Below are 24255 nucleotides of genomic sequence, written 5' to 3' on the forward strand. Positions count from 1 at the left end.
TTGTTTGTAGCATGCATTTGTTCCTCCAGGAGTTGGAGATAACATAATTTATAAAACAGAAAAAATGCAGTTATCTCCCAAAAAAATGCATTATCTTTACCTGTTGTGTTTAATACTTTAATTATTGTCCAGAAGTAGCTAATTATGGTTAACACTACAGTGGGGTTGCTGATCACAACATCTGGTTAGCATGGCAGCCAAACAGGGGTGAACAGGGTTCAGGCTTATTAAATGAAAGTCTATATTCAGTCAAAAACACTAAACATACAATATGTGCCAGGCAGGATTTAGTACTTACGTGATCTTCTTTTTCATAGATATTTAATTAGCCTTGTTCAGGGAGCTTGCTTCTGTTGTGAATAAAGAACTTGATGCATGCAACAGCCTAGCAGATGTTTCCAGTTTAGATTAATCGGAAAGACCTCCTCGGTCTGCAGTGAAAAGCATCTCCTCATCAGGAGTCGAGTTGGTGGTTATTGTAACTCCATGCAGAACTACAGTACATGCTAACTCTGTCTCTCTGTGGGGGTAACAGAGGGCAGAGTGAAACCACTGACCCAGACTCCTTTCATTTTCTCTTTCATTTGACTTCCTTTTACTGGCACAGTTTTGCCTGATTAAGATCTACCACTGAAACGTCGCTGACAAATATTTTTAGATAGTAGGCAGGAGCTTATTTGTATTAGAAAAAATAAATAAAAAATGAAATAGTTTTTGTCTGAAAACTGCTGAAGGAGTTTTTCTCTGGGATCCACTGCGTTGTGTCAATCACTCTCATGTGCAACAACAGACTTAAGGAACATACGCATTACACAATAGTTGCATCATGTTAAAATACAAACAAGTCTCACACAACGCTGTTGTTAATAAAAAAAAAAAGAATACTTGCTGTTTATTTATGAAAATAAGTTGTAATCAGCTGGAATCACTTTTCACTTTGTTTTTGTAAAGTGATTCCCTGAACGGTGGGAAAACCTAAAACACATTTGTTTTACCGTGTTCAAATAATGGAAGTGGGTTTGACATCATGTTTGGCAATGTGGTCGACCAGTTGGTCCCCGGATATATTTTTTTATTTACAGCACGCAGCGCCTCCTTATCCTCTAAAACCTGATTAAATCTGATGCATTGTGAGCATTGGTGGAATGTAACCAAGTACATTTACTCAAGTGCCATACTTTAGTATTATTTTGACATTATGGTGCTTTATTTGTCCATTTATGCTACCTTATATTTCTACTCCACTACATTTCAGAGGTAAATATTGTACTTTTTAATACACTTCATGTATTTCACTCAAAATAGTAGTTACATTTGTACATAAATACGGTTACTCTTTGCACATAAATAATCCTATATATATATTTGTAGTATTGCACTGCATTTTATAATATGTGCATGGCTGATATACATGGATGCAGTACTGTTATGATCATCTAAAATAAGCTCCACATTAATAAACTACAATATTAAAATGTTTTGACATGCATTTGTTAGGGTTAAAACATGATATAATATTCTACACAAATATATTAATCTACTTTTGATACGTCACATTAATTTAGCTGATAACATTATTTTTCATTTACTTACTAAAGTAACATCTTGTATTCTGGATTTTAACTTGTAATGGAGTATTTTAGGCCCATTTCTACTTTTCCTGACGTAAAGGATCCAAGTACTTTCTCCACCTGAGCAACTGATGAGGAGTTTAGCAACAGCAGATCATAAAACATTCATCAATAAGGCATTTAGGTCATGAAAACACAAAGAAACACTTAAATAAAGTTGTAAATAAAGGAATAAGTAGAGTTGAAATAGTCAGTGTAGCCTTTCCAAACACATGTGGGCCCATTAAGCTCTGCCAGGCCCACAGAGGCCACAATGCAAGACATAAACAGGAATGGCCCCGCTGTTTGCATTCCTGGTGTCGGACATTTTGAGGCAGCACTGACAGATCTATGTAAAAATATATACAAAATAAGTATGGTCCGCAGAGCTGGAAAATGTCATGCGGTCTTCTGCTGATGCCACTTTTTACTGAATCAATTTGAAATGCATTATCTGTGCCTGATTTCTGGTGCCATCTTCTTCTTGTAACGTTGCATACCTCTGAGGAGAAGAGAAGAACAGGGGGTCAGCTGGTGTTTTTACGCCCTGCGCTGAGTGTTAAAGGTGAAAACCACGTAAAAACATGTGTCGTCAAACATCAGGTACAAGTTAAAGCTACATCTATCTCTCATCAGTTATGAGAACTGATGTAAAGGTGAAAACCCAAGATGGAAGAAAAAATGAAACAAGTGTGGCACGTTAAAACCTGAAATTCATCATGATTGGAAGGAAAATATATGAATACATTCATTTATTAACAACCCTGATATACAAGTCCTGTATTTCCATGTTGTGGTTTATTGTGTGTGTTCAGTGGGACCTGCTTGTTTACAATTCAATAGCGCATTTAATGATCTTTTATAATTGCAACCCATTAAATCAGTCCGTGCTGCTAGCTGCAGCAATAAAACGACATGGGGCTTTCTGCTAAAACGAATGCAGCAAGGATGTCCTTTCTGCAAGATAAATCAGCGACTAAACACTGTCAACAACTATAAGCAAATGTACAAATAAAATACTGATAAAATACATCATTTCAATCTTTTAATCTTAATGAGAAAATATTCTGTACAACCCGTTCAATTTATACAGCATGGATACATCTGTGATGTATGGCAACAAACATGAAAAAAACCTCACATTAACCTTCAACACACAAACAAACACACAAACACACACATCAGGCATTGTGGTTCTATTTCTACACTTCACACCTGGGAATCCACGGCGTCTACTTACAGCCTCATGCACTCTGCCATGCATTAGCTACATCCAATCACGTTGATGACAACTAGCTGTTGAAATGTGCTTGCAGCATCTGAGCCTCATGTAGGGCTGGGACTGTAGGGGCTAAAACCATGTGATTTGCTGGAAGAGCCCTCCCTCCCCTCCTCCCACCTCGCGGGCCTGCCCCTGAGTGGCCTCTGCTAGGCTATGTTTCCAGGAAAGGGGCCTACTGGACAGGCTGTGAGGCCTCGGCAGGGAGACATTTGGCTCATTGAGAAAAACAAAAACACAGAGGGGCGGTGGGAAGACTCCCTTACATAACTCTGCCTCCATTACAGGAAAAAAAAAGTTCCCCGCCACAATGCAAAAGAAAAACCTGTCCGTCCGCCTCTCCTTGGCTTGAAAATGTCGAAGCACTTCAGGACAGGAATTCAAGTAACACTGAAACCAGCTTGACACTGAAGCTATTGGCTTGTAGTTACACAATAGTTGCAACTCTTCAGACATACCATCCTCACCACAGGCATCTCAAACACATCTGAATGTACAGCAGTGTTACAGCCAGTCACTGACACTCATTTTATTGGATTTATCTGATTTCCTTTGATAGAATCCTGCTGTTTCTATGCAGCCATAACAACATGAAGTGTGATGTAACACACCGTGTCATTAAATGTGTTATGTTGTTCAGCTCTGGTGGGGAGGCATGTACAGGATCTGAGGAGGGACTGCACTGCCTCCCTGTGGCCAAAAGAGAAATTGCATTTTACAAAACATTGATTTTGGCTTCCTCTAACAAAGGCCTCAGAGGGCAATTCACTTTACATTTTAAGAGCCTTTTAATGCGTGCCTGCTTGTGTTGCTAAACTTAAATACAAATAAACTAAAAGTGGAATTTTTGCAACAGTAGATTGTGCGGAAGGAAGCTATTTGGGAAATTCAAACATTTCCCAAATTGGGGTCAATAAAATACTTCTTATCTTATCTTATTTTTGTATTGCTTTTCTGAATCGGGTTCAAATGACTATAATTAACTTTATCATCAGGAACTTAATTTGTATAATGCTGGGAAGTACTGAATAAAAAGATGGCCGTTGAGGTGGTATTCAAAAGGACTTTAAACGTATTTAATTGAACTTGCACAAAATCTGAAATGTTTTTTGTTTAAATATTGTATGGTCAAATTACCTTAAACAATAGCTTAAGGAAAACCCACAACTGTGATCCACCTACTTGTGTATTATGTACGTGTATTTATATTTTCACTTTATATGTTTCTGTTTTTTTTACCTACCTAAGGACAATCGATGTAAATAAGCATTTTTGCTGTCTTTAGCATGTTTCCATCTTTCATTTCTCACACTGATTTTCAATATGAGCTTTGTGCTAATCAAATAAAGAAGTACGTTAATGCCTGACGCTGTTTGTGTTTGCTATGTTTTGTTTAAGGGAACAATTCAACATTTTCTTAAGACATATTGTTTAAAGAAACATCAGGATTTATTTCATGCATTACTTTATGCTTTCTCTTTTCTCAATTTGGATAATTTACATACATTTATTTATCATATCTTCATATAAACACTTTATTTTGTTCTTTCATTTAGATGTTTAGGGAGCGATATTAAGGGACGCCACTAAGCCTGCAGAGTGGTGAAGTGATATCATACGAGACAGTGAGGTGAGGTATTGCGTTACTTGCTTTACCCCGACCCCAAAGTAGTTTTAATTAACTATCAGGTTTACATTTAACTGTAATCTTAACTGCCGTTACAATAAACCTGCTTTCACACACCTAGAGCTGATCATTTAGCAAAGATAATCTTAATTGCCTTAAAGAATCATTAACGGAGATTTGACTAAAGATCTACGAATACTTCATATGAAATGAAATATGTATTCCAATAAAAAATACATTTCTGTAGTCCTATTATAAATAAACAAACACTTAAGAAGACTAAATGTTTTGGAAGAGAAAGCAGTCAAATGTCAGTGTGGTTGCTCACAGCTGCACCTTTTAGATAAAGTCCTCATGTGATTCAGGAGTCGAACTCCGGCTGCGTCTCCATCAGGGTCCCCGTGTCGTTCCCTCTCCTGGTGCTCGGATCCAGGCAGGAAACTCCCAGAGCGATCAGACACAACCACACCTGCAGCACACACAGATTATCAGATTATTATCAGTCTATCAATCAGATAAAGATCAGGTATTTAGTATAGATGATATAGAAGATACAGCTATGAAGGTTAACTAAGGAAAAGACGTAGAAGAAAAAGAAGACAATATTTCCTTTTCTTTAGAACTGTATTTACCTTATTTTCCTAGTTATATTCAATATCAGTAAAGAGGCTATAGCATTACATTAAACCTATATACAATAATGATAAATAATACAAAAATATATATGTTTATACAGCTCATTCACAAGATCATATATATGTGCACATAAAGAGTGCTAAAAGTCACAATGATTCTTTCTTATCATACATTACATTATATGTCACTTGTTAGACGCTTCTATCCAAAGCGACTTACATACTCAATACTGTGGACAATCCCCACAGGAGCAATTTGGGGTGAAGTGTCTCAGGGACACAACGACATGCTGACTGCAGTGGGGTTTGAACCTGTGCCCCCCTGATCCGAACACTAACGCACTAACCCACTGTGCCACACGCCTCCACTTATCATAGACTTATACGCTTTTTGTTTTCGCAATTAATTGTTCGTTTCATAAAATGTCAGAACACGGTCTTAAGTTTTGTTTCTCCTAATCAGTTTTTGCTGAACCAAATGTTACGGATAAATAACTTAACTAATTGACTAATGGTTTAGGCTGTACGTCCATTTTCTATCCTACTCGCCATGAAAAAATACAGTGTTTACTACTAATACTACTTTCATGGCGTTAAACATTCTGGTCTAGTTTTACATGAACATTTCAATAATCTTGAAACCACCTGGAGTGAGAATGGCTTTTCAGATTTGCCAAATGTATTTGATCTAATTTCAAGAATAAGTTACATTAATAATAGCAGTAATAATACTTAGATAGTAATAACTAGCAGGTCAAATCGACAGCATTAAATTGTGTTAATACACCATTCTCAGTTTTTCTGACTATTCTTTCCGACATTACTTCCTGTGGAATATTTGGCTACTGGAACCAGTTTCAGGTTTCTCAAAGGCTCAGCTTAGATCCGCTGCTCTTGTGTTACCTACCAAATATCCCACAAATGTCAGGTATGCTATGGAGAGGAACGCAGCCAGCACATACAGCCACACACTGTTCAGCTCCGTCACGTAGACCACCACGAAGTACGCGTTGATGGCACAGACCACCAGGATCACCAGGCCTCCCCCGATCTTATACACTCTGCAGGAAAGAGAGAACAAGTGTGTTTAAATGAGCAACTAATATAATTTTATTTGATGTGTTTAAGATGCGGATGAACGTACAATCCATTGGCAAACTCGTTCATGAGAGATGGCAGGCTGGTGAAAGTGAGGATGGGGATGAGAGCGAATGGCAGCTGTGAGAGAAGAATAAAAATGTGTTATTTTTAAGTTTTCCATGACTTTTTCAAAGACCCTTAATAACATTTCGATAACTATTGACAACCTGATGTACACAGTGTTTACTCTATTAACTTATTGAGTGAATGATAATCAAACAGCATCATTTTCCAATCTCTTAAAGCTGGTTATATTAACTTAAAATACTTAAAACTACAGAAACAGTCAATACATACATGTCCCTCGTCAGATTGTACTATAGGTATGATCTTAAGGCATTTATTTATTAACTCATCTCTGGATGCAAGTCTTAAAACAAGGCAGTATTATAAGTGTATATCCATCACGCTGACAACTACAACAGTGGTCATGATGTATGAAATAACACTTGCCAGGTATTATTCAAACATATCAGATTTAAAATCTAAAGCGAGGGAAAAAAACACAGAACTGATAGTAAACAAAACGTCACAAATCATTTCATCAACAGCAACAATTAATTTAATTAAACACAAGATAGTTATATTTTAGATTTATAACAGATATTTTTCTTACTCAATTTGTATAACATCTAATTATTTTGGTATTTAATTAACTGCTTTCTATTACCACTACCTTCTCCAATGGTTTTTTGTAGTATTGAACAGAGTGTTATTAAATTCGATAAAATGTAGCTTGTATGAAACTCTACTTGCAGGTATATTTTAATCATACTAATGTCCTTATTTTGTGTATTGCCGGTTATCAGAATCATTGAAAAGCACTTCACAGATAAAGTGCTATGAAATCAGCATATGATCTAAAAGGAAAGATACTTGAAAGATAAAGCAGAAGAGGTGGACAGATGTTGAAGCTCCCACTGAACAGTCCCCCCCCCCCCCCCCTCTCTTACCTGCATGCTCTGCAGCACGTTGAGGAAGTTGTTCATGCCCGTCAGGTGCTGCACGTCCTGGAAGATGGCCACCAGCAGGGTGGGGGTGATGGCGATGGAGCGGGTCAAAAACACCCGAGCGAAACGCGACCAGCGCAGGTTCAAGAAACCCTGAAAGGCAGAAAACACATCAGTCAGTGACATTTACAAGAAAACACAGCTGGAAGCAGTATGCACATCACTATCCTGTAATGAGGCCCTATCATGCTTTTTGAGGTTTTACCTCCTGTAGTGTGTTATATCGGGTTTTGTGCATGTTAATGGTCTGCAAAGAGAGTTTCTATCCCTCACACTCCTCCCCCCCCCCCCCCTGCCTGAAACACCTCGATTGGATTCCTTTGATTATTTCTGGGACATAGTCACATCACTATCTAACACTTGCACTTATATTGGCTAGCACTCAAACACATTATACCATATAAGCTAAGTGGGAGGACATCTCTTAGCAGTTGACCAATCACAGCAGAGCCGGCCAGCTAACCAATCAGAGCAGACTGGGCTCTGGTTTCAGACAGAGGGTGAAAAGAGGTGCTGCAGCACAGGCAGTATGAGAAAAATGAAGTGCTTTCTGAACATTAAAGCATGGAGACATGTCACAGTAGAGACACTAACTAACATGAACCTGAAAATTAAAATGAGCATAGTATAGCCGCTTTAAACTAATTATACCTGTTTTTGATGTAAAACTTCAAAAGCCATGCCTCAACTAAAGCATACAAATATAAAAAACATGAGGTAGAAGACAGGGCGGACATGTTGTGCTACATGTGTGTGTTTTTGTGCACGCCTGATTCCTCTGCCCTTCACTGACCTCCATGACAAACTGTCCGGAGTACGTTCCCGTCATGGTGGAGCTCTGACCAGCTGCGAGGATCCCCACGGCCCAGATGTAGAACGCCGCCGGGCCAAAGAAACAGCCGAGCACCACTCCCTGAAAAACACAAAAGCAGAGAGTTGAAAACAAGCTAACTCTCACAGTGCTTTAATAAAACACAAGAGAGGGAGAACATGATTTCTGTATAATGTCATCCACAACATTTAGGCACCTTTTAGCTCATAGTTTGGGCAGGAGCTCTACCTAGTAAAAAAACGCATTCATTTCAGAGTAATATATGATTTAAAGGGGACCTATCATGCAAAATGCACTTTTTGTTGTATTTTATACATAGATATGTGTCCCCGGTGTGTCAGGGAACTCACGCAGCATCAGAAAATAAAACCCTCTCTCTTTTCCTCCGTAGCCAAATCTCTAAAAACGGGGGTACAACGGAGCTGATCCAGATTTGCGGCCGATATGACGTCAAATCGGCAGCGGACCCACAGAACTATCAGAAACGTTGCTATCAGAAACAATGCCCGACTGTTTTGGACATAATATGGTCGGTGTTTACATTAGCATCGCTAACACTCAGAGCTAACGTGTACTGGAGAGCATGTGTGTGAAGAAGCAGGACATAAAAAGGAACTCACCTTGTGGTATAACCGGCAAGAGAGAAAGCCTTTGAGCTCCATACTGTTTCAGAAATAACCCTTGATCTAATAATCCTTGATCTAATAATCCTTGATCTAATAATCCTTGATCTAATAATAATAATAATCCTTGCGTTTCATCACCGCAGCATTTTAGACAGTATCTACCAGGTCCCGCATGAGCCGGCATAAGCTCCGCCCCCTCTTATTTATTTATTTTCAGTTAAAAAAAAGTTTTTTTATTTAGCTTTTATTTATACAGGTGAAAATCTCATTGAGACACAGAGTCTCATTCTCAAGAGAGACCTGTTTATACCAGAATCAGCACTTGTGTAACAGGAAGAGAAATAGAGGGATATGTATGGGCTCAGAACAGTCTCATAATACACACATGCACACAGAAGGATTCACACTTGTATTTCATGACCCTCAAAAGGAGTCACACTTGTATTTCCGGATCCACACTTGTGTTTTTCAATGCACACACAAATGTGTTCCGTTTCATATACATGAAAGGCGCTAATCTCAGGACACCTCCACTCTCAGGGTGTTTCTCAATGTCGAGGAAGGCTCCTGCAGAGCCACTATTTCAAGGATGCTACGTCATCGAATCCCGCCGATGGACTGTTCCAATGTCCAGGATCCTCGGAATTCTTCCGAGGACTGAATCCTTCGTTGCGGGAAATTTCGAGGATGCACCAGTGGGTGTTTCTCAATGTCGAGGAAAGCTGCTCCAGAGCCACTATTTCAAGGATACTACGTCATCGAGTGCCGCCGAAGGACTGTTCCAATGTCCAGGATACTTGGAATTCTACCGAGGCCGGCGTACTTCGTTGCGGGAAATTTCGAGGCTGCACATGTGTAGACTCCGCGGTCTTAAAATCCCCACAATGCTTTGCGCACGGACCAATTTCCAAAATCTTTGGCGGAAAATGTAAAGCGGGGCCTCTCATATGACGCACACCTGCACACTTGCTAGCCTGTCCCATTCTTCGTTCTCCGAATGAAAGGAAGGATTCTTGCCTCGCTTCTAAAGGAACTCACTCGGAGGTACATGTGCTACCAAGCAAGCCTCCTCGACATTGAGAAACACCCTCAGTACATTGCCACTTTCCGAACAGGAAATGCACGCAAATACAATCTTTTATATTATTAAGGTACAGCGCCACTTTCCGAACCATTAATGAATTGTTGTGTACACAAAAACGGCAGGCAAAACCGTTTTAAATGTGTGTTTCCTGTATGGCGAATACAGCTGCTTTATTTATGTCTGTATGAAGTTGTTGTGAGTGTGGAGGGAGCAGCTACAGGTTAGCTTAGCCTGATCGGTCAGTGGCCTGTACTACGAAGCCAGTTGTAGACCCTGGATATCTCTGAGTTATCTGGCTTAACTAACCCTAACAAGCGAGATCCCGCTAAGCGGTCCTACGACCATACTTGCCAACCTTGAGACCTCAGAAATTGGGAGCATTTCAAGCTGTTAGAACTGTTAGCGCAGGAGCCTCGCAGCGGGGAAACAGACTTTTAAAGATGAAAAGAACATCTACAGATGCTTATTGTAGTTGTAAGTGCAATGCCTTGCTGCCTGTAGCACCATCATTGATGGAGCATATGTGTGGGCTACAGGAAAGGAGTGAGCAGAGGGTAGAGTTGTCCATTCTTGTTCTGTTTTCTGTGACTATCTTCCTCACCATGCTGAACACCCTCTCAGACTTTCAGTTGCGCGCTACTAAAGAGACGCGCTACCAAAGAGACGCGCTACCATGTTAACCAAACAATGGTGTACCTGTATTAAAGTCAGAGTGGAAACATTTGTGAGTAAATCTGATTTTGTCAGAAATGCGGGAGAAATATGACCCCGTGAGGAAACCGGGAGAGGGCAATGAAATCGGGAGTCTCCCGGGAAAATTGGGAGGGTTGGCAAGTATGCCTACGACGCTGGTTATCAACTCGGTAAATCAACCCAGGGTTTCTCTGTCCGGCCGAGAGCGCGTTCACGTGAAAGGGACGGGGTGAGCAACAGTTGACCAATCACAAACATGGACAAGCGTACTGACAGCGCAGCGTCATACTTCATGAATGAAAAGTAAACTATAATAGACAAATATGAAGAAGTTAAACTTTAAACATCCATGACTTAAACACTTAAACCAGGATAAAAGCAACATAGCTGCACCTGCAAGGTGAATACAGAACAGCTGGTAAAGAAAAAACGACCGAGTGTTTGAATGCGTACATGAACAGGTTTATGATATCACTGCCCCGTCTAAGACATGAGTGGATCTGACTTTAATTACATTTGACTCAAGTGTTTCGTCAACTTAATGTGTTGTTTGAAATAACACTTCTACATACAGTATGTGTCTATAAGTGTTGCTCCAAGTGTGGATCCGGAAATACAAGTGTGACTCCTTTTGCGGGTCATGAAATACAAGTGTAAATCTTTCTGTGTGCATGTGTGTATTATGAGACTGTTCTGAGCCCATAGATATGAGGCATGGCTAGAATGGGTGATCTGTTTTTTTTTGTTGACCAAAACACTTCATAGACATGTTTTTTATATTTTTTTGATATATCTGAGACCTATGCTATTGCCTAAAAATAGCATGATAGGTGACCTTTAATAGTATTTTAAATATTGGTGCATCTATATGTACGTGACTATTATGTTGCAGCTGGTGAAGGTGGAGCTAGTTTTGTTTCATATGCATTATCTGCTGGGTAGCTTGTACATTTCAAGATGTATCATGCATGAACAACTCTTAATAGCTGGAATTTAAATTCATTAAGTTGATAACGATCAATCAACCCAACTTGAACTTACCCCTTTGTAGAGGTTCACCTCCAGAGTCTCATTGTTCAGAGGGAAGATATGTGAGTTAGGACTTCCCGTTTGATTGCAGACGTTGTACTGGAATAAATAAAAAACACACATCTGTAGCCAACATACATAGATACACATATACAAATATTTCCTTAAGATTCCCTCTTATTACATTATAAGAGCAGCTGCAGAGATACTCACCACTTCTTCGTTTGTTCGCTCATAGAAAGCCTCGGCGAACACAGCCACCACAAACACGTTGATGAGGAAGGAGATGAAGAGCGCCACGGTCGACTCTATGAAGTAGTATTTGTTGGCCTCCTTTACTTCTTTCTTGTTCGACCGATCCACGTCTCGAGACTGAGAGGACATTTGGACACTTAATGATTTACACAGGAGAATTAAAAAATGAAGATTTAACTGAATTAATATACCACTTTTCTTTGCGACAAATCAAGGCCTTGTTGTCAGTGACCGATGTCAACATTCACACACACATTTACAAACACTATTAAACGTTGTTGTTTAGTCAGCTATGGCACAGGAGGTAGATGGTCGACCTCCAACTGGATGATCCCACTTTTGATGTGTCCTTTGGCAAGAAAATGAACCCCAAATTGCCGATGTGTGAAAGTGTGTGAATGTTAGCTTCCCTGAGCAGGTGGCATTTTATATTAAAGCTTCTGCCTCTGTGTGAATGAATTATTTAAAGAGGCCCTATTAAGCTCTTTGGGGTGTTCCCTTCCCTGTTGTGTGTTATATAGGTTTTTGTGCATGTAAATGGTCTGCAAAGGCCAAAATCCCAAAGCTCCCTCCAGAGTGAGTTTCTCTCCCACACACTTGTGACAGAGGGATTCATACAATGTGCCACCTGCTTGTTAGAAATGATTAACATTCACACACTGCTGGCCCTCCGGAGATACCTGGGGTTCAGTTTTGTGCGCAAGGACACTTTGACATGTTCGCATTTTGACTGCAGAAGCTGGGGATTATACCACCGACCTTCCGATTGGTGGACGACTGCTCCACCTGAGCTACAGCTGCCCTGATTTAACAAGCATTTGATCTCACCTTGACCAGAGCGGAGTGGAGGTATATGTTGTGAGGCATGATGACGGCCCCCACGATGCCGACGGCCTGAGTCATCTGAACCGGGCCGCAGCCCTTGCAGCCCGGCACGAACATCCCCTTCAGCAGCTGGCCCTGATCCGGACCCACCGTCACATACTGAGAGAGAGAGAGAGAGAGAGAGAGAGAGAGAGAGAGAGAGAGAGAGAGAGAGAGAGAGGAGAGAGAGAGAGAGAGAGAGAGAGAGAGAGAGAGAGAGAGAGAGAGAGAGAGAGAGAGAGAGAGAGGCATGGGCCGATGTTTATGAGATGCAAATTACAATCAACCATAAAGAAACAAATTCAGAGCAGCATAATCCTGAAAGTACATCAGCTTCAAACACATTTCTATTTTGATTTTAATGGTGACTATGTAGCAGTTTGCGATTGTTCTTTAATTTGATGATGGAAGATGTTTAAACTGAGAAGGAGTCACAAAATTAGGCCAGATTTGACTACAGAATGAAAGCAGAAAGGCCGCTCAGATATGTCAAAAAGGCAAACAGGATTACACTTTAACAGAGCCATCTCAAATCTGATGTAAGCCCAGTTTAAAAACATCGGACATCGAGCAAAGATCTCCTCAATTCCCAAAAACAGAAATATATATTCTAAAGCATTTTCACAGCCTCACAGAACCACATACTAGATATATATTATGCAGAGTAAAAGCAAAAACTAAATCACTTCAATCAACAAAACTAAATGTGACTATTGGCAGCATAATATAAATTGGCTGTGAGCTTAGATTTAAAAAAGCAAGAAAAAAGGCAGAGATTACAAAAAAGAAAGAGAATTTGAATCTATTATCAGGGCTGTAACAATATCAGATTTGTTAGATTGCTTAGTTGGGTAGTCAAAGCAAGACACCTTTTTTATTTTCTATACTTGAAATCATATTTTATTGTTTGTTTGTGCCGTATTTCAACTTTCTGAGGGCAAATAGCCACAACCCTAAGATAAGTACTGACACTATGCTTTACTTGTTTTCACATGTGAAATGTAGGTGCCTTGACCCTGCCATTTATTATCTGTGGTTGTACTTTTGGGGATTTTAATGAAGGGGATAAGTATATTATAAGCCACAGCCTGGCAGTGCAAGTAAGAACTTTTTTACTTTCTATTAAATCTAGTTGTTCTTACTGTTCTTGAGCCGGTTTGTATCATTCAATATTGGTGAAAGGCCTCAGAATTATTAGGTTGGATGTTATATAACAACCTGACTGACAGGCAAATAAATGTTGATGTAGGGAAAGGAGAAGCGTGATAAAGAATTCGTTTTATTCAGTCTTGTCTGCAGATATGTAAATGTTTTTACCTCATATCCGAAGGTGATGGCCATGACGGTGATGAGCAAACCGAAAAAGGCCTCCAGCTTCCTGAGGCCTGCACGGACAGAAATGAGGAGGTTTTAATTCATTCTTGTTTTAGCAACATATTTTACCGTGAGAGCACGAGCACAACAAACCGTATTTGTCCAAGAAGAGGAAGACGAACGTGTCGATGATGGTGATGAGAACACCTCCCCACAACGGGATCCTAAAGGTGGACAAACACACAGGAAAAAGCCATGTAGAAGCATGTTTTAAACAGTGAAGTTATGTAACAAAGTTAATTTACTAAGTATTGTAACATTTTTTGGAAAGTTGAAAATACATTTCTCTACATCTCAGAGGTAAACATTATACTTTTACCTTCACCAGATTTATCTTAACTTGAATTACTTTATAAATGATGACGTTTGCATACAAAAAATATACGATAACATTGATGTATTTTTCTTTTTATAAATAAAAAGTTTAAGCAGCTGAAACGAGTAGTTGATTTATCAATTAGTTAGGATAATTGGTAACTTTACAATTTTTTATTTTCTAATTTAAAAGTTATTGATTTCCATGGTTTCCATTTGCAAATATTTCAATCACAAAATCATGTAGAAATGGAGTTATTCACATTTTAAAACAAGACTTTACTGCCGTTTTAAGTTAGAAACGCCATTAACCTGTTACGCACCGCCCCCCCCCGGTACCGGGCGGATAAACGCGTCATTTGCAGGAAACAACGTCTAAGGAATCTTAATATTTAATAAACTATGAATGTTTTATATCCATGTAACGGGAAGAAACTCAGCTAACTGATATTTTTAATTTTTTCTTTCAAAAAAATCCCACAATGCTAACACTCAGCCTCTGAATTAGCCACGAGCGAAAAAATGTAACCTAAAACTGCACCTAAACTCACTCATAACTCCCTTATTACTTATCCTAGATGCACAGCCAACCCAACGTTTTGCATCTCCTGGAGACACAGAATCTGGGGGTGCCCACCTCAATACTCAGTGATAAACATTTGCGACGCTATAAACGAAAGGGTACATCATAACATGTGGAGCTAGGTAGCTAGAAACGCTAACATGGCTTACCTTGGTCAAAACTGGTCTTCAATGGCATTAAAACGATAAAAACGATACTGCAGTTAATTCATAGGTTAATCCAATGTGTCTGTGTCCTCTTTGAAATGATTTCTGATAATCCATAAGCAATAAAACTGCTTTTTCATTTCCAAATGCCAGAGCGAGAGATCGGTCCACTCTGCTGCAAAATTACATGCGCAAAGCCCCCACCGTTTGTTTTCACAACGTGTGTGTGTGGGGGCCTCCCCCTTCGATTCTATTGGCTCTAACGGTCAGAAAGAGGTGTCAACCATCCAAATCGACCAAGGGGGGCCAGAGATATGGAAGAAAAAACATTTTCACCCAAATCACCTCAGAGGTGGGGTGGTTTTGGCTAAACCTCTCTAAAAAGGTCAAATGTCACTTGTTTTGCATCAATCTTGATACAGGGTACTTATTATATGTTGTACTTTGGATTCCTAAAGCTTTTAGTCTACTAACCCATCATCCAAGGGTAGTTTTCACTATAAGTAAAAAAGAATATTTGGACGGACACTATATTTTACAGTTTTTTACTATGTAAAGTCTGAATTTTCTTTAAAATAAAAAACATCTATATTGATTCTGACACTTCTACATCCAACTCACAGATGTAACCTTGCTTTGATAAAAGAAATTATTCATATAACCCTTTTAGAAGTTAGGTTGTAGTCATTTGTTTTGGGCATGTCATTTTCAAGCCTGAAACATGAAAAACAGGCTTGGTGCTTAACAGGTTAATAGCTCAATAGATAAGAGTGCTACTGCCCCACCTTATCAAGCATTAACATTTGAAATCTAGAACTTTTACTCGCACCAGAGAATATTTTTACAACGTATTTTGTACTAAAGGATCTCGATACTTCTCCAGCGCCATCCCAGTGACGGATATAAAGAAGTTGTGTTCAGGTCACCTGCCGGAGGAAAGGAGGTTGAAAGCGATGGCGCAGCCGATGACTTCCTGCATGTCGGAGCCGATGATGGCGATCTCCACCATCAACCACAGGATGATACGAGGAACCTGACACAACGCACAGGAGAGAGACATGAGGTGTTAATGTCAGCAGATATTCAGTATTCAAGCTAACAACAGGTTAGTGAGAATTTGTTTTAGATGACTTTTAGACGGAAATAACCCATCATGGAAATTCAGATATACATTACTGTAAAAGAAGGAAATGCAAAATGGAAGCAGTCAAAGGCCATAAAGGTCTGAATATTGCAGATTTTGCAAATCATTCTGTTTGCATACTTTGATATATTCAGATACTATTGACTGCGTTTGTATCTTTTACCTATCATTTATAGCTGTAATCGTATTTTACAGTGTGTATAGCACATGACACCCTCTGTCCTTACAGCCCTGCAGCAGAGGAGGAAAAACCTCCATAGAAACCCCATGGGGACAAAGGGAAGATAACTCCCAGGAAGAACATAAATGCAATAAATGTTGTTTGTATAGATTGAAAATAAAGCTGGTCATTCATTCAGGCTTTTTCATTAAACCAACTAAGAAAGATCATTTCTGTGCATTTTTTTTTGGAGAAGGTAAGGCACTGAAGATCTCATGCAAACAGCCGATGTCTCACCGTGCGGTACTGCCGGTTGCAGACCTCGGCCAGGTGCATCCCCGTGACGACGCCGAGTCGAGCGCCGAGCCGCTGCAGCAGCAGGCCGATGATGGTGGCCGCCAGCAGCACCCAGAGGAGCTGAAAGGAGGGGACAGCTGTTAATGTGACGCCTTCATGAGCTTAACCAAGAGTCAATACAGTCATTGAAGTTGTGAAATGACAATAGAAATAATTCATAAGTTTGTAGATGTAAAATCTTCTTTGTAAACCTGAAAAAAGTCAAGTTTGGGAAGTTATTTAGCACATTGGATTTAACCTTTATTCAAGGAATTATATTAATAGCACATTTTTCTTGTTTTCCAGTCATTTACTTCTGTTATTTCAGATACCTGCCATTCCCCACCTGTGATTGGTCATTTTAAACACTATAGTTAAGTTTGATAGAAGTATGGTCAATGCTGTTGAGCTATTTGCCACCTGAACATAGGGCGAAAAAGAGATCTGTGAAGAAAGACGTGTTCATGTCGCACACTGCAGGTGATTCTTTATTGACATTAGCATTAAGTTGCTACAAAAACTAGAAAACACTAATTTGCAAACACCAAAACCACACTTTAAAAAGTATTTGTAAAACCTCAATGTTTCATAATTTGTACAATAATTTCTTAACACATTCTTTTCAACATTTGACTTCTGCAACTTTCTATGGGGTAATTTACAATTGAAGACGTTACATTTTTTTTGGCAATGTGTCATTTAAAGAAACGACTACATCTTTTAAGCTATGTGTTGATGCCATAACATCTGCATCCACTTCCCCTTCTGCAACACGCTCCTGAAGTCTAAACACTGGAAAGGAAGTGGTGTTATATTGTTGCATCATCATGATAAAACATCAATATAATACTTATATACCTACTTAAAACACAGGATATTGTCTGATAAAGTCGTTTTTGTTATGTCTTAAACACTAAGACGTGACCACTTTTGGTGAATTAAATCATCCAAAATTCTGTGCATTTTATCCGAATAATGTTGGGACATTTAAAGGTGGGGTAGGTAATTTTGGAGAAACCAGCTCGAGTGCGCTAAAATTTGAAAATACACAGCCGGAAAAAATCTGCCACTTCCTTACAGAGCCCTTCCTCCAACACACACGAACGCACACATGACCAATGAGGGCACGAGATAAGTTTGTGCACAGATGGAAGGCTGGCAGGCAGGTAGGCCATCCAGTTACTTTAGCCGGGCCGGCTAAAATGATTGGTCGTACTTTTTACAGTATTACGGCTTCCACAGATGAATTTTTTAATGGATTTTTTGTCAAAGCACTTAAGATATTCATTGCTATCGGGATGTTAAGAGCATTCCATGGAATATAACAAAAAGTGTATCTCGAGCCAGTTTCTCAAACTTACCTACCCCACCTTTAAGTATTTAAGAAACACAAAAAGGGAGTTGTTGGTCAGTATTTTGCAGCTTTAAGTGAACTGAAACTGGAGAAGAATGACCCAACATTGGACCTAGGGTCAGGCGGAGGGCTCGGTCACTCTCTGTGAATATTCACTCCGCCTCTCATTCACTTTATTAAAAGGTCTTTTCACTAATGAATTCAGGAATGTGTTAGCAGCTCTCGCAGGACAAAGTTCACCTGTGTTAAACTTTGACCTGCAGTATTGATAGGCTCTCTAATGTCGGGCAAACCTGAGAGGGAATGGAAGTGACCCGGCATTCAGGACAATGGTATTATCTTGTATATGACTGAGTGTTGACAGAACAAAAACAACAGAGTGAGAGGGAAGCTGCCTGTCTAACCTTTATTTGACCAGGATAGGTCTCCTGGAGATTAGATGTATTTTCCAAGAGAGTCCTGGCCCAAGACAGGCAGCAGCACAGTTACAGACAACTTAAAACAGTCATAATCATAACCCAATTCTATTATTCATTGTGCAATAGCAGGCTTACAACATTACATATTATTTGTACCTTGTCACTTCTGGTCTGAATTTGATAACCTTATGTGATTGGGTGTGACAATAGAAATGAGTGGTGAGTGAAACATTTATTAATGCAAGAATCAGAATTCCTATCTCCCTAAAATTCCTAATGGATTCACACTTTTAAAAAAACGATTTAAGCAGTATTTACATTGTTACTCTACCTATTTTTCTATAAAGTGAATATTTGTTTAGCCTACTTTTGATACATGCCCTGATATAATAACTGTATGCTGTTGAAAGAAAACCCAATAAACAAAGCGAAAACTTAACATTTAAAAAGCTTTTCTCTCAATAGAGCCTAGACAGTGTTACTGATGGACAGTAATCCTCCACACTGAGTCAAAGTGTCTGTTATTGTGTTCTAAACTTGGCTTTAGTTACCTTAAAGCCAGCTTTAGCTCCAGACTGCAGGTCCGACTCGATGTTCCCGGGGTCCAGGTAGGCGATGCTCATCAGGAAGCCCGGCCCCGTGAAGGCCCACAGCTTCCTGAAACTGAAGCACTTCTGCAGGACACAGAGAAATAAAGTTAGCACTCTAATCTTAACTCAAGGAAAGTAGTCAAATTACAGGGTAGAAATATTATGTTACTGGCAAAAGTCCTGCATTAAAAATGTTAAGTAAAGGTAAAAACGTGGTAGCATAAAAACACAGAAAAAGCATTAAAACAAGAAGTATTGATTCTGGGCCCATTGCAGAAAAATGTATATTATTATATTGATGTTAATTACTAATGCATTATTGTGTTGATCACTTAACTGTTGCAGCTGGTAATTAAGGAGCCTTATTTAATGACTATAAATACTGAGGGTTAGCTTTTAATTACATTAAGATATTAAATAAATGTATCTTAAAGGTAGGGTAGGTAAGTTTGAGAAACCGGCTCGAGATCGCTAGAATTTGAAAATACACAACCGGAGAAAATCTGCCACTTCCTTAGAGAGCCCCTCCTCCGCGCACATGACCAATGAGGGCACGAGATAAATTTGTGCCCCAATGGAAGGCTGACAGGCAGGTAGGCCATCCAGTTATTTTAGCCAGGCCGGCTAAAATGATTGGTCGTGCTTTTTACAGTACTACGGCTTCCACAGATGACATTTTTTTATGGATTTTTTGTCAAAGCACTTAAGATATTCATTGCTATCGGGATGTTAAGAGCATTCCATGGAATATAACAAAAAGTGTATCTCGAGCCGGTTTCTCAAACTTACCTACCCCACGTTTAACATATAAAACATGACCAATTATGTAATGATTAAAATGTGTGATATACATCTGTAATAGTAGTAGTAACTGAAGCTTGAATAAAACTGCAATTGTGTTGCAGAAGTACCCCAAATTGTAATTAATCCAGTACTTTAGTAAATGTACGTTATACCCCTTTGTAACACTGACATCAAACAGTTCATACTTAATTGCTTGCTGGTTGCTTATAAATGTAGCAAAAACATTCTTTAAATCTCTAAAATGATTTGTCTTTCTTTGCTTTGTCATTGATTACAGGTTTATTCCTTTGGTACTTGTCATGGATTTACCTCGCTGTCCTCCTCGGGAACAGGGACCTTTTGTTCAAAGTAGGTACTAGAAACCGGTTCATTATTCTGTTTCTGGAGGAAGACTGAGGGGGCGGAGCCTCTGTGTGTGTGCGTCGTCTGGACCACTGATTTCTCTCTCTCCATGTCCCCGGCTGAAATATCTTAGAAAACAAAAACTACACATCACAATCATACACTGCGGTAAACACACACATATCCACAGTAAATGACTCCAACACATTGACACATTAAATTACTCCAACACATTGACACAGTTGATGTCGACACCTGCATCGTAAAGAGGCAGTTTCTGTTCATTAGCATAGCAAATTAACACTTGTTTTTTTTACTCTGATGTGTGTTTTGGGTGCAAGAAAACATCCTGTATGAGCTGCTGAGTCTTTATTCATGATGCACAACTGAGCCTGTAAAGCTCAGGTTGGAAGATGATAGAGAAAGATTAGGTAATCAAACCAGAACAACCCATTCTTAGTTAGAAATGGAAATACAATTTACGCATATGTGAATCTTTTCATGTTTTTTATTGTAAAATCTGAATCTGAACTAACTTAACTTCATACTCAAGTAAAGAATATTCAACACAAAAGTGTACCTAAGTGCAGTACTAGAGTTAATTTACTTAAAAAATGAGATTAGATTCAACTTTGTTGTCATGGAAAATGCAGTTTAGCATCTAACCAAAGGTGCAGACACCAGTGAATAGCAAAGTTATGTACAGAGTAACATACACGATAAGCAGTAAATAACTAAAATGTTCCTGTAAGAAACTGAACTAAAATGAATTATTCTAAGAGTCTACAGCCATGCTAGCGGGGGCACAAAGCCCATCAATGAATACGCTAACATGGTGATGTTTAACATGTTAAACATCTGTCTTTTAATCATTAAATAATACGAGAATTAACTTACACGTCATCTAACTTCTGGACAAACAGGTATGATGGGAATGTATTAAAAGCTGAGCTAAAATCTACAAATAAAACACCTTTATCCCTCGAGGTTGTCTTAATGTTTGCTGATCACAGCATTATAAAACTCATTGCTTTTATTTTCCCGTGTAAAACACTCTAAATTGCCTCTGAGTTGTAAATGCGCATTATAGGCTTCCTGGAAATAAAACTTAATTGCCCGGTAGATGTCAAGGTAAAACGTTTAACAGCTGGTGTTAAATGTAAGGTCACCAGGGTTCATCATTCATTCAGGATTCATTTGGAATATATGCACATACTGAAATGTAATGGCAATCCATCAGAGAGTCGTTGAGATATTTTAGATATATCAGTCAGGACCAAAGCGGTGAACCACCACCATTTCTATCAAGAAAGTCATTTTGCCTTGAAGGGGCTCTATTATGTTTGTTAGGTTTTCTCTTTCCTGTAGTGTGTTATATAATGTACGTTTTGGTGCATGTAAATGGTCTGCAAAGACTCAAATCCCGTAAAAGCCGTAAACGCCATTGGACAGCACGTGCACATTGTAAGTGATGCGAAGGGGCGGGACATCTCTAAGCTAACCAATCAGAGCAGACTGGGCTCTGGTTTCAGACAGAGGGTGAACAGAGGTGCTGCAGCACAGGCAGTATGAGAAAAATAAAGAGCTTTTTGAAAATGAAAGCATGGAGACATGTCACAGTAGAGGCAAAAATAAAAACATGAACCTGAACATTAGCATGATGCTTTAGTGTGCAGGAACAAAACAAAAACAGAAGTTGTCAACAAGCAAACATCCTCACCTTGTCCTCCGTTCTGCTCTGGCTCCTGGTCTGTGGGAACACTGGGAGGCAGAGAGGAGATGTGGATATCCTCCGGAGGACGGTCTCTCACTGCAGGCAAACGGGTAATTAAACTGAGATTTAAGGAAATCTTCACATACAGACAAACCATGAGAAAAAAGTGCAAAAATAATCGCCTCATTATCGTTAAGTAAAGTTATAATGTCAGTAATTTTGTTGTTGTCGGAAAGTATTTCACCTCTGCAACAGGTACTTTTTTGTGTTTTTTAAGGGGTCACTTGTATGTGCATGACAGTATACTCACATACTGTACATAAATACAAATTGAGGTACTTTTACTCCACAAAAAGAATGTGCAATTCTTATATAACTATTTAACAGCCTAAGGTTATTAATATAAGTAAAATTAAATAATAACATATGATGTATTATTAATGATGAAGCTACCCGGCAGTACAAGATGTATTTCAAATTAGCTATATATAATGGATTAATCTAAAATGGACCATCCAAGCAAAATTAGTACTTTTATTTTACTTCATATTTTGATGAAAATACTTTTACTAAAGTAAGATTTAAAGGCAGAACCTGTACCTGTAATAAAGTAATGCTACTTGTAAGTAAGTAATACTCTGAGTACTTCTTTCTGTGCCATCTGAGTGTGATCCAGCCTCACCTCAGCAGAACAGTGACTTTTTTTACGAGGACGTTAGATTACACCTCAGGAAATGATGGATCCCATTGAGCACGATGAGCTCAATGTGAACTTTGTTACCCAATAAATCCTTTTAAATAAATCAGGGGACGTGTGAGGAGAAGAGTCATCTCAGGTAAAAGTAGGTAAATCTGACCCCTTTAGACAGAAAACAACGATTCAAAACTTATCAGAACTTTTTTAAATGTAAAATAAAATGGACATATAATTTAGGAGTAAGAAGTACAAGTTCCCTTCAAAATGTAGCGGAGTAGTAGAAAGTGCCAAAACAAATAAAGTACAAGTACCTTAAATGTGAACTTGATATTTACAGTTTTCAACATGAGGGCAATTTTTTTATTATTTTGGATGTGTTCATTTAAATAGCATAAATTAAGCAAGGGTGTCTTTTTTTCAATTTTGGAAGCTAAACCTCAGCTCCTCCTATAATAAGTGTATAATAAAGTGAGAACATGAAATACAGACACCCAGATTCTGAAGTACACAATATCCCCATTGAAACTCGTTTGAACCAAAATGTGTACACCATAACAGCATAACAACATGTATTATATTATTCCAGACTTTAATCTAGAATACAGACTTCCTAATTGTAGTTTTTACTATTATTTTAACTATGATTTAGCCATTTTCTTATGTGTGTCCTATGGGACAGAAACATACTATTTCTCTGGTTCCCAATGGGTAATGTCTGCTGTATGGAGTGTAGGCCATGATGCAATGCATTACAATTTGTAATGACATTGTTTGTAATTTACAAACAATGTCATATCATTAAATCATTGACATCATTAAATAGATAACCTACTATTGAGTATAAAGTAATTTCGTGTGGCTTTAATTCACACGTGGTAGTTATGAAAAGATCCAGGACTGAAGTATTTAACTAGAGTATTTTCTTCCTATTAGGACATCAGAGCAACTTCTTTGTGTATATGGCGAGGAACAAGAGGTTTAGCAGATTACTTTAAACTTTTAACTCCCCTTTTGTTTGCTTTAGGATGCAAATAGTGTTGCGACATTTAATCAAACTGACTTACCTGACCGCAGGAAGGAAAACATCTTCCTCCTCTGTGTCATTTTCGGGCTTTTCTATCTATAAAAAAGGTCTAAAACTTCAGTCGAAACTCCTCTCCGGTGTGATGTGACTCATGCTGTCCCCTCTCGGTTCCCAGGTGTTTCAATGGAGCACAGCGGCAGGTTGGACACCGTCCCTCCGGTGTGAGGAGCAGACTCACCGGACAGGTAAGGACGGAGGGTGGCGGGGGAGGAAGCTACCTGAGCACACACACACACACACCTGCAAGTTTCACAAGTTATCCTGAAGTCACATGACCCGGATTCCAAAGTAAAACAGTCTAAACTGATCCTGGATCAGCCGGAAACTAGACTCACTTATTTCGAAATAAAAGACTGTAAAACGCCCTCTAGCAGCAGAAAGGAGTGTATTGTGAAGAAGAAGCTGACCAGAGCAGCAGCAGCCACTGGGTGGAGACAAATACTGACTGAACTATTCTTTTTTCCTGACACATTTCATTTACACACAAGGTTTTATTTATCGTGTACATG

At 39.0% G+C, this 24255-nt stretch overlaps 1 protein-coding gene across 1 annotated transcript; it reads right to left on the reverse strand.

The window, feature by feature from the left end:
- Positions 1-858: 858 nt before the first annotated feature.
- LOC117483445 (natural resistance-associated macrophage protein 2-like) lies at positions 859-24007 on the reverse strand. Its single transcript, XM_034131784.1, has 17 exons — positions 23727-24007; positions 21972-22061; positions 20219-20379; positions 19067-19189; positions 16704-16823; positions 16029-16135; positions 14152-14222; positions 14002-14069; positions 12649-12804; positions 11779-11937; positions 11578-11664; positions 8095-8214; positions 7245-7394; positions 6296-6369; positions 6059-6212; positions 4853-4985; positions 859-2112 (listed from the first exon to the last, which is right to left on the reverse strand). The coding sequence occupies exons 1-16, from the start codon at positions 23764-23766 to the stop codon at positions 4878-4880; spliced, it is 1788 nt and encodes a 595-aa protein (XP_033987675.1). The 5' UTR covers positions 23767-24007; the 3' UTR covers positions 859-2112; positions 4853-4877.
- Between the last annotated feature and the right edge of the window lie 248 nt (positions 24008-24255).

The sequence above is a fragment of the Trematomus bernacchii genome, unplaced genomic scaffold (assembly GCF_902827165.1).
Source record: "Trematomus bernacchii unplaced genomic scaffold, fTreBer1.1, whole genome shotgun sequence".
Lineage (NCBI taxonomy): Eukaryota > Metazoa > Chordata > Actinopteri > Perciformes > Nototheniidae > Trematomus > Trematomus bernacchii.

Excerpts from the sequence above, each read along its gene's own strand:
- LOC117483445 (XM_034131784.1), bottom strand. The coding sequence starts at position 23,766 with ATGACACAGAGGAGGAAGATGTTTTCCTTCCTGCGGTCAG. Across the intron at positions 19,190-20,218 it reads TTCCCGAGGAGGACAGCGAG|AAGTGCTTCAGTTTCAGGAA; the intron begins GTAAATCCATGA and ends TGTGTCCTGCAG. Across the intron at positions 7,395-8,094 it reads CCGGACAGTTTGTCATGGAG|GGTTTCTTGAACCTGCGCTG; the intron begins GTCAGTGAAGGG and ends TCTGCCTTTCAG.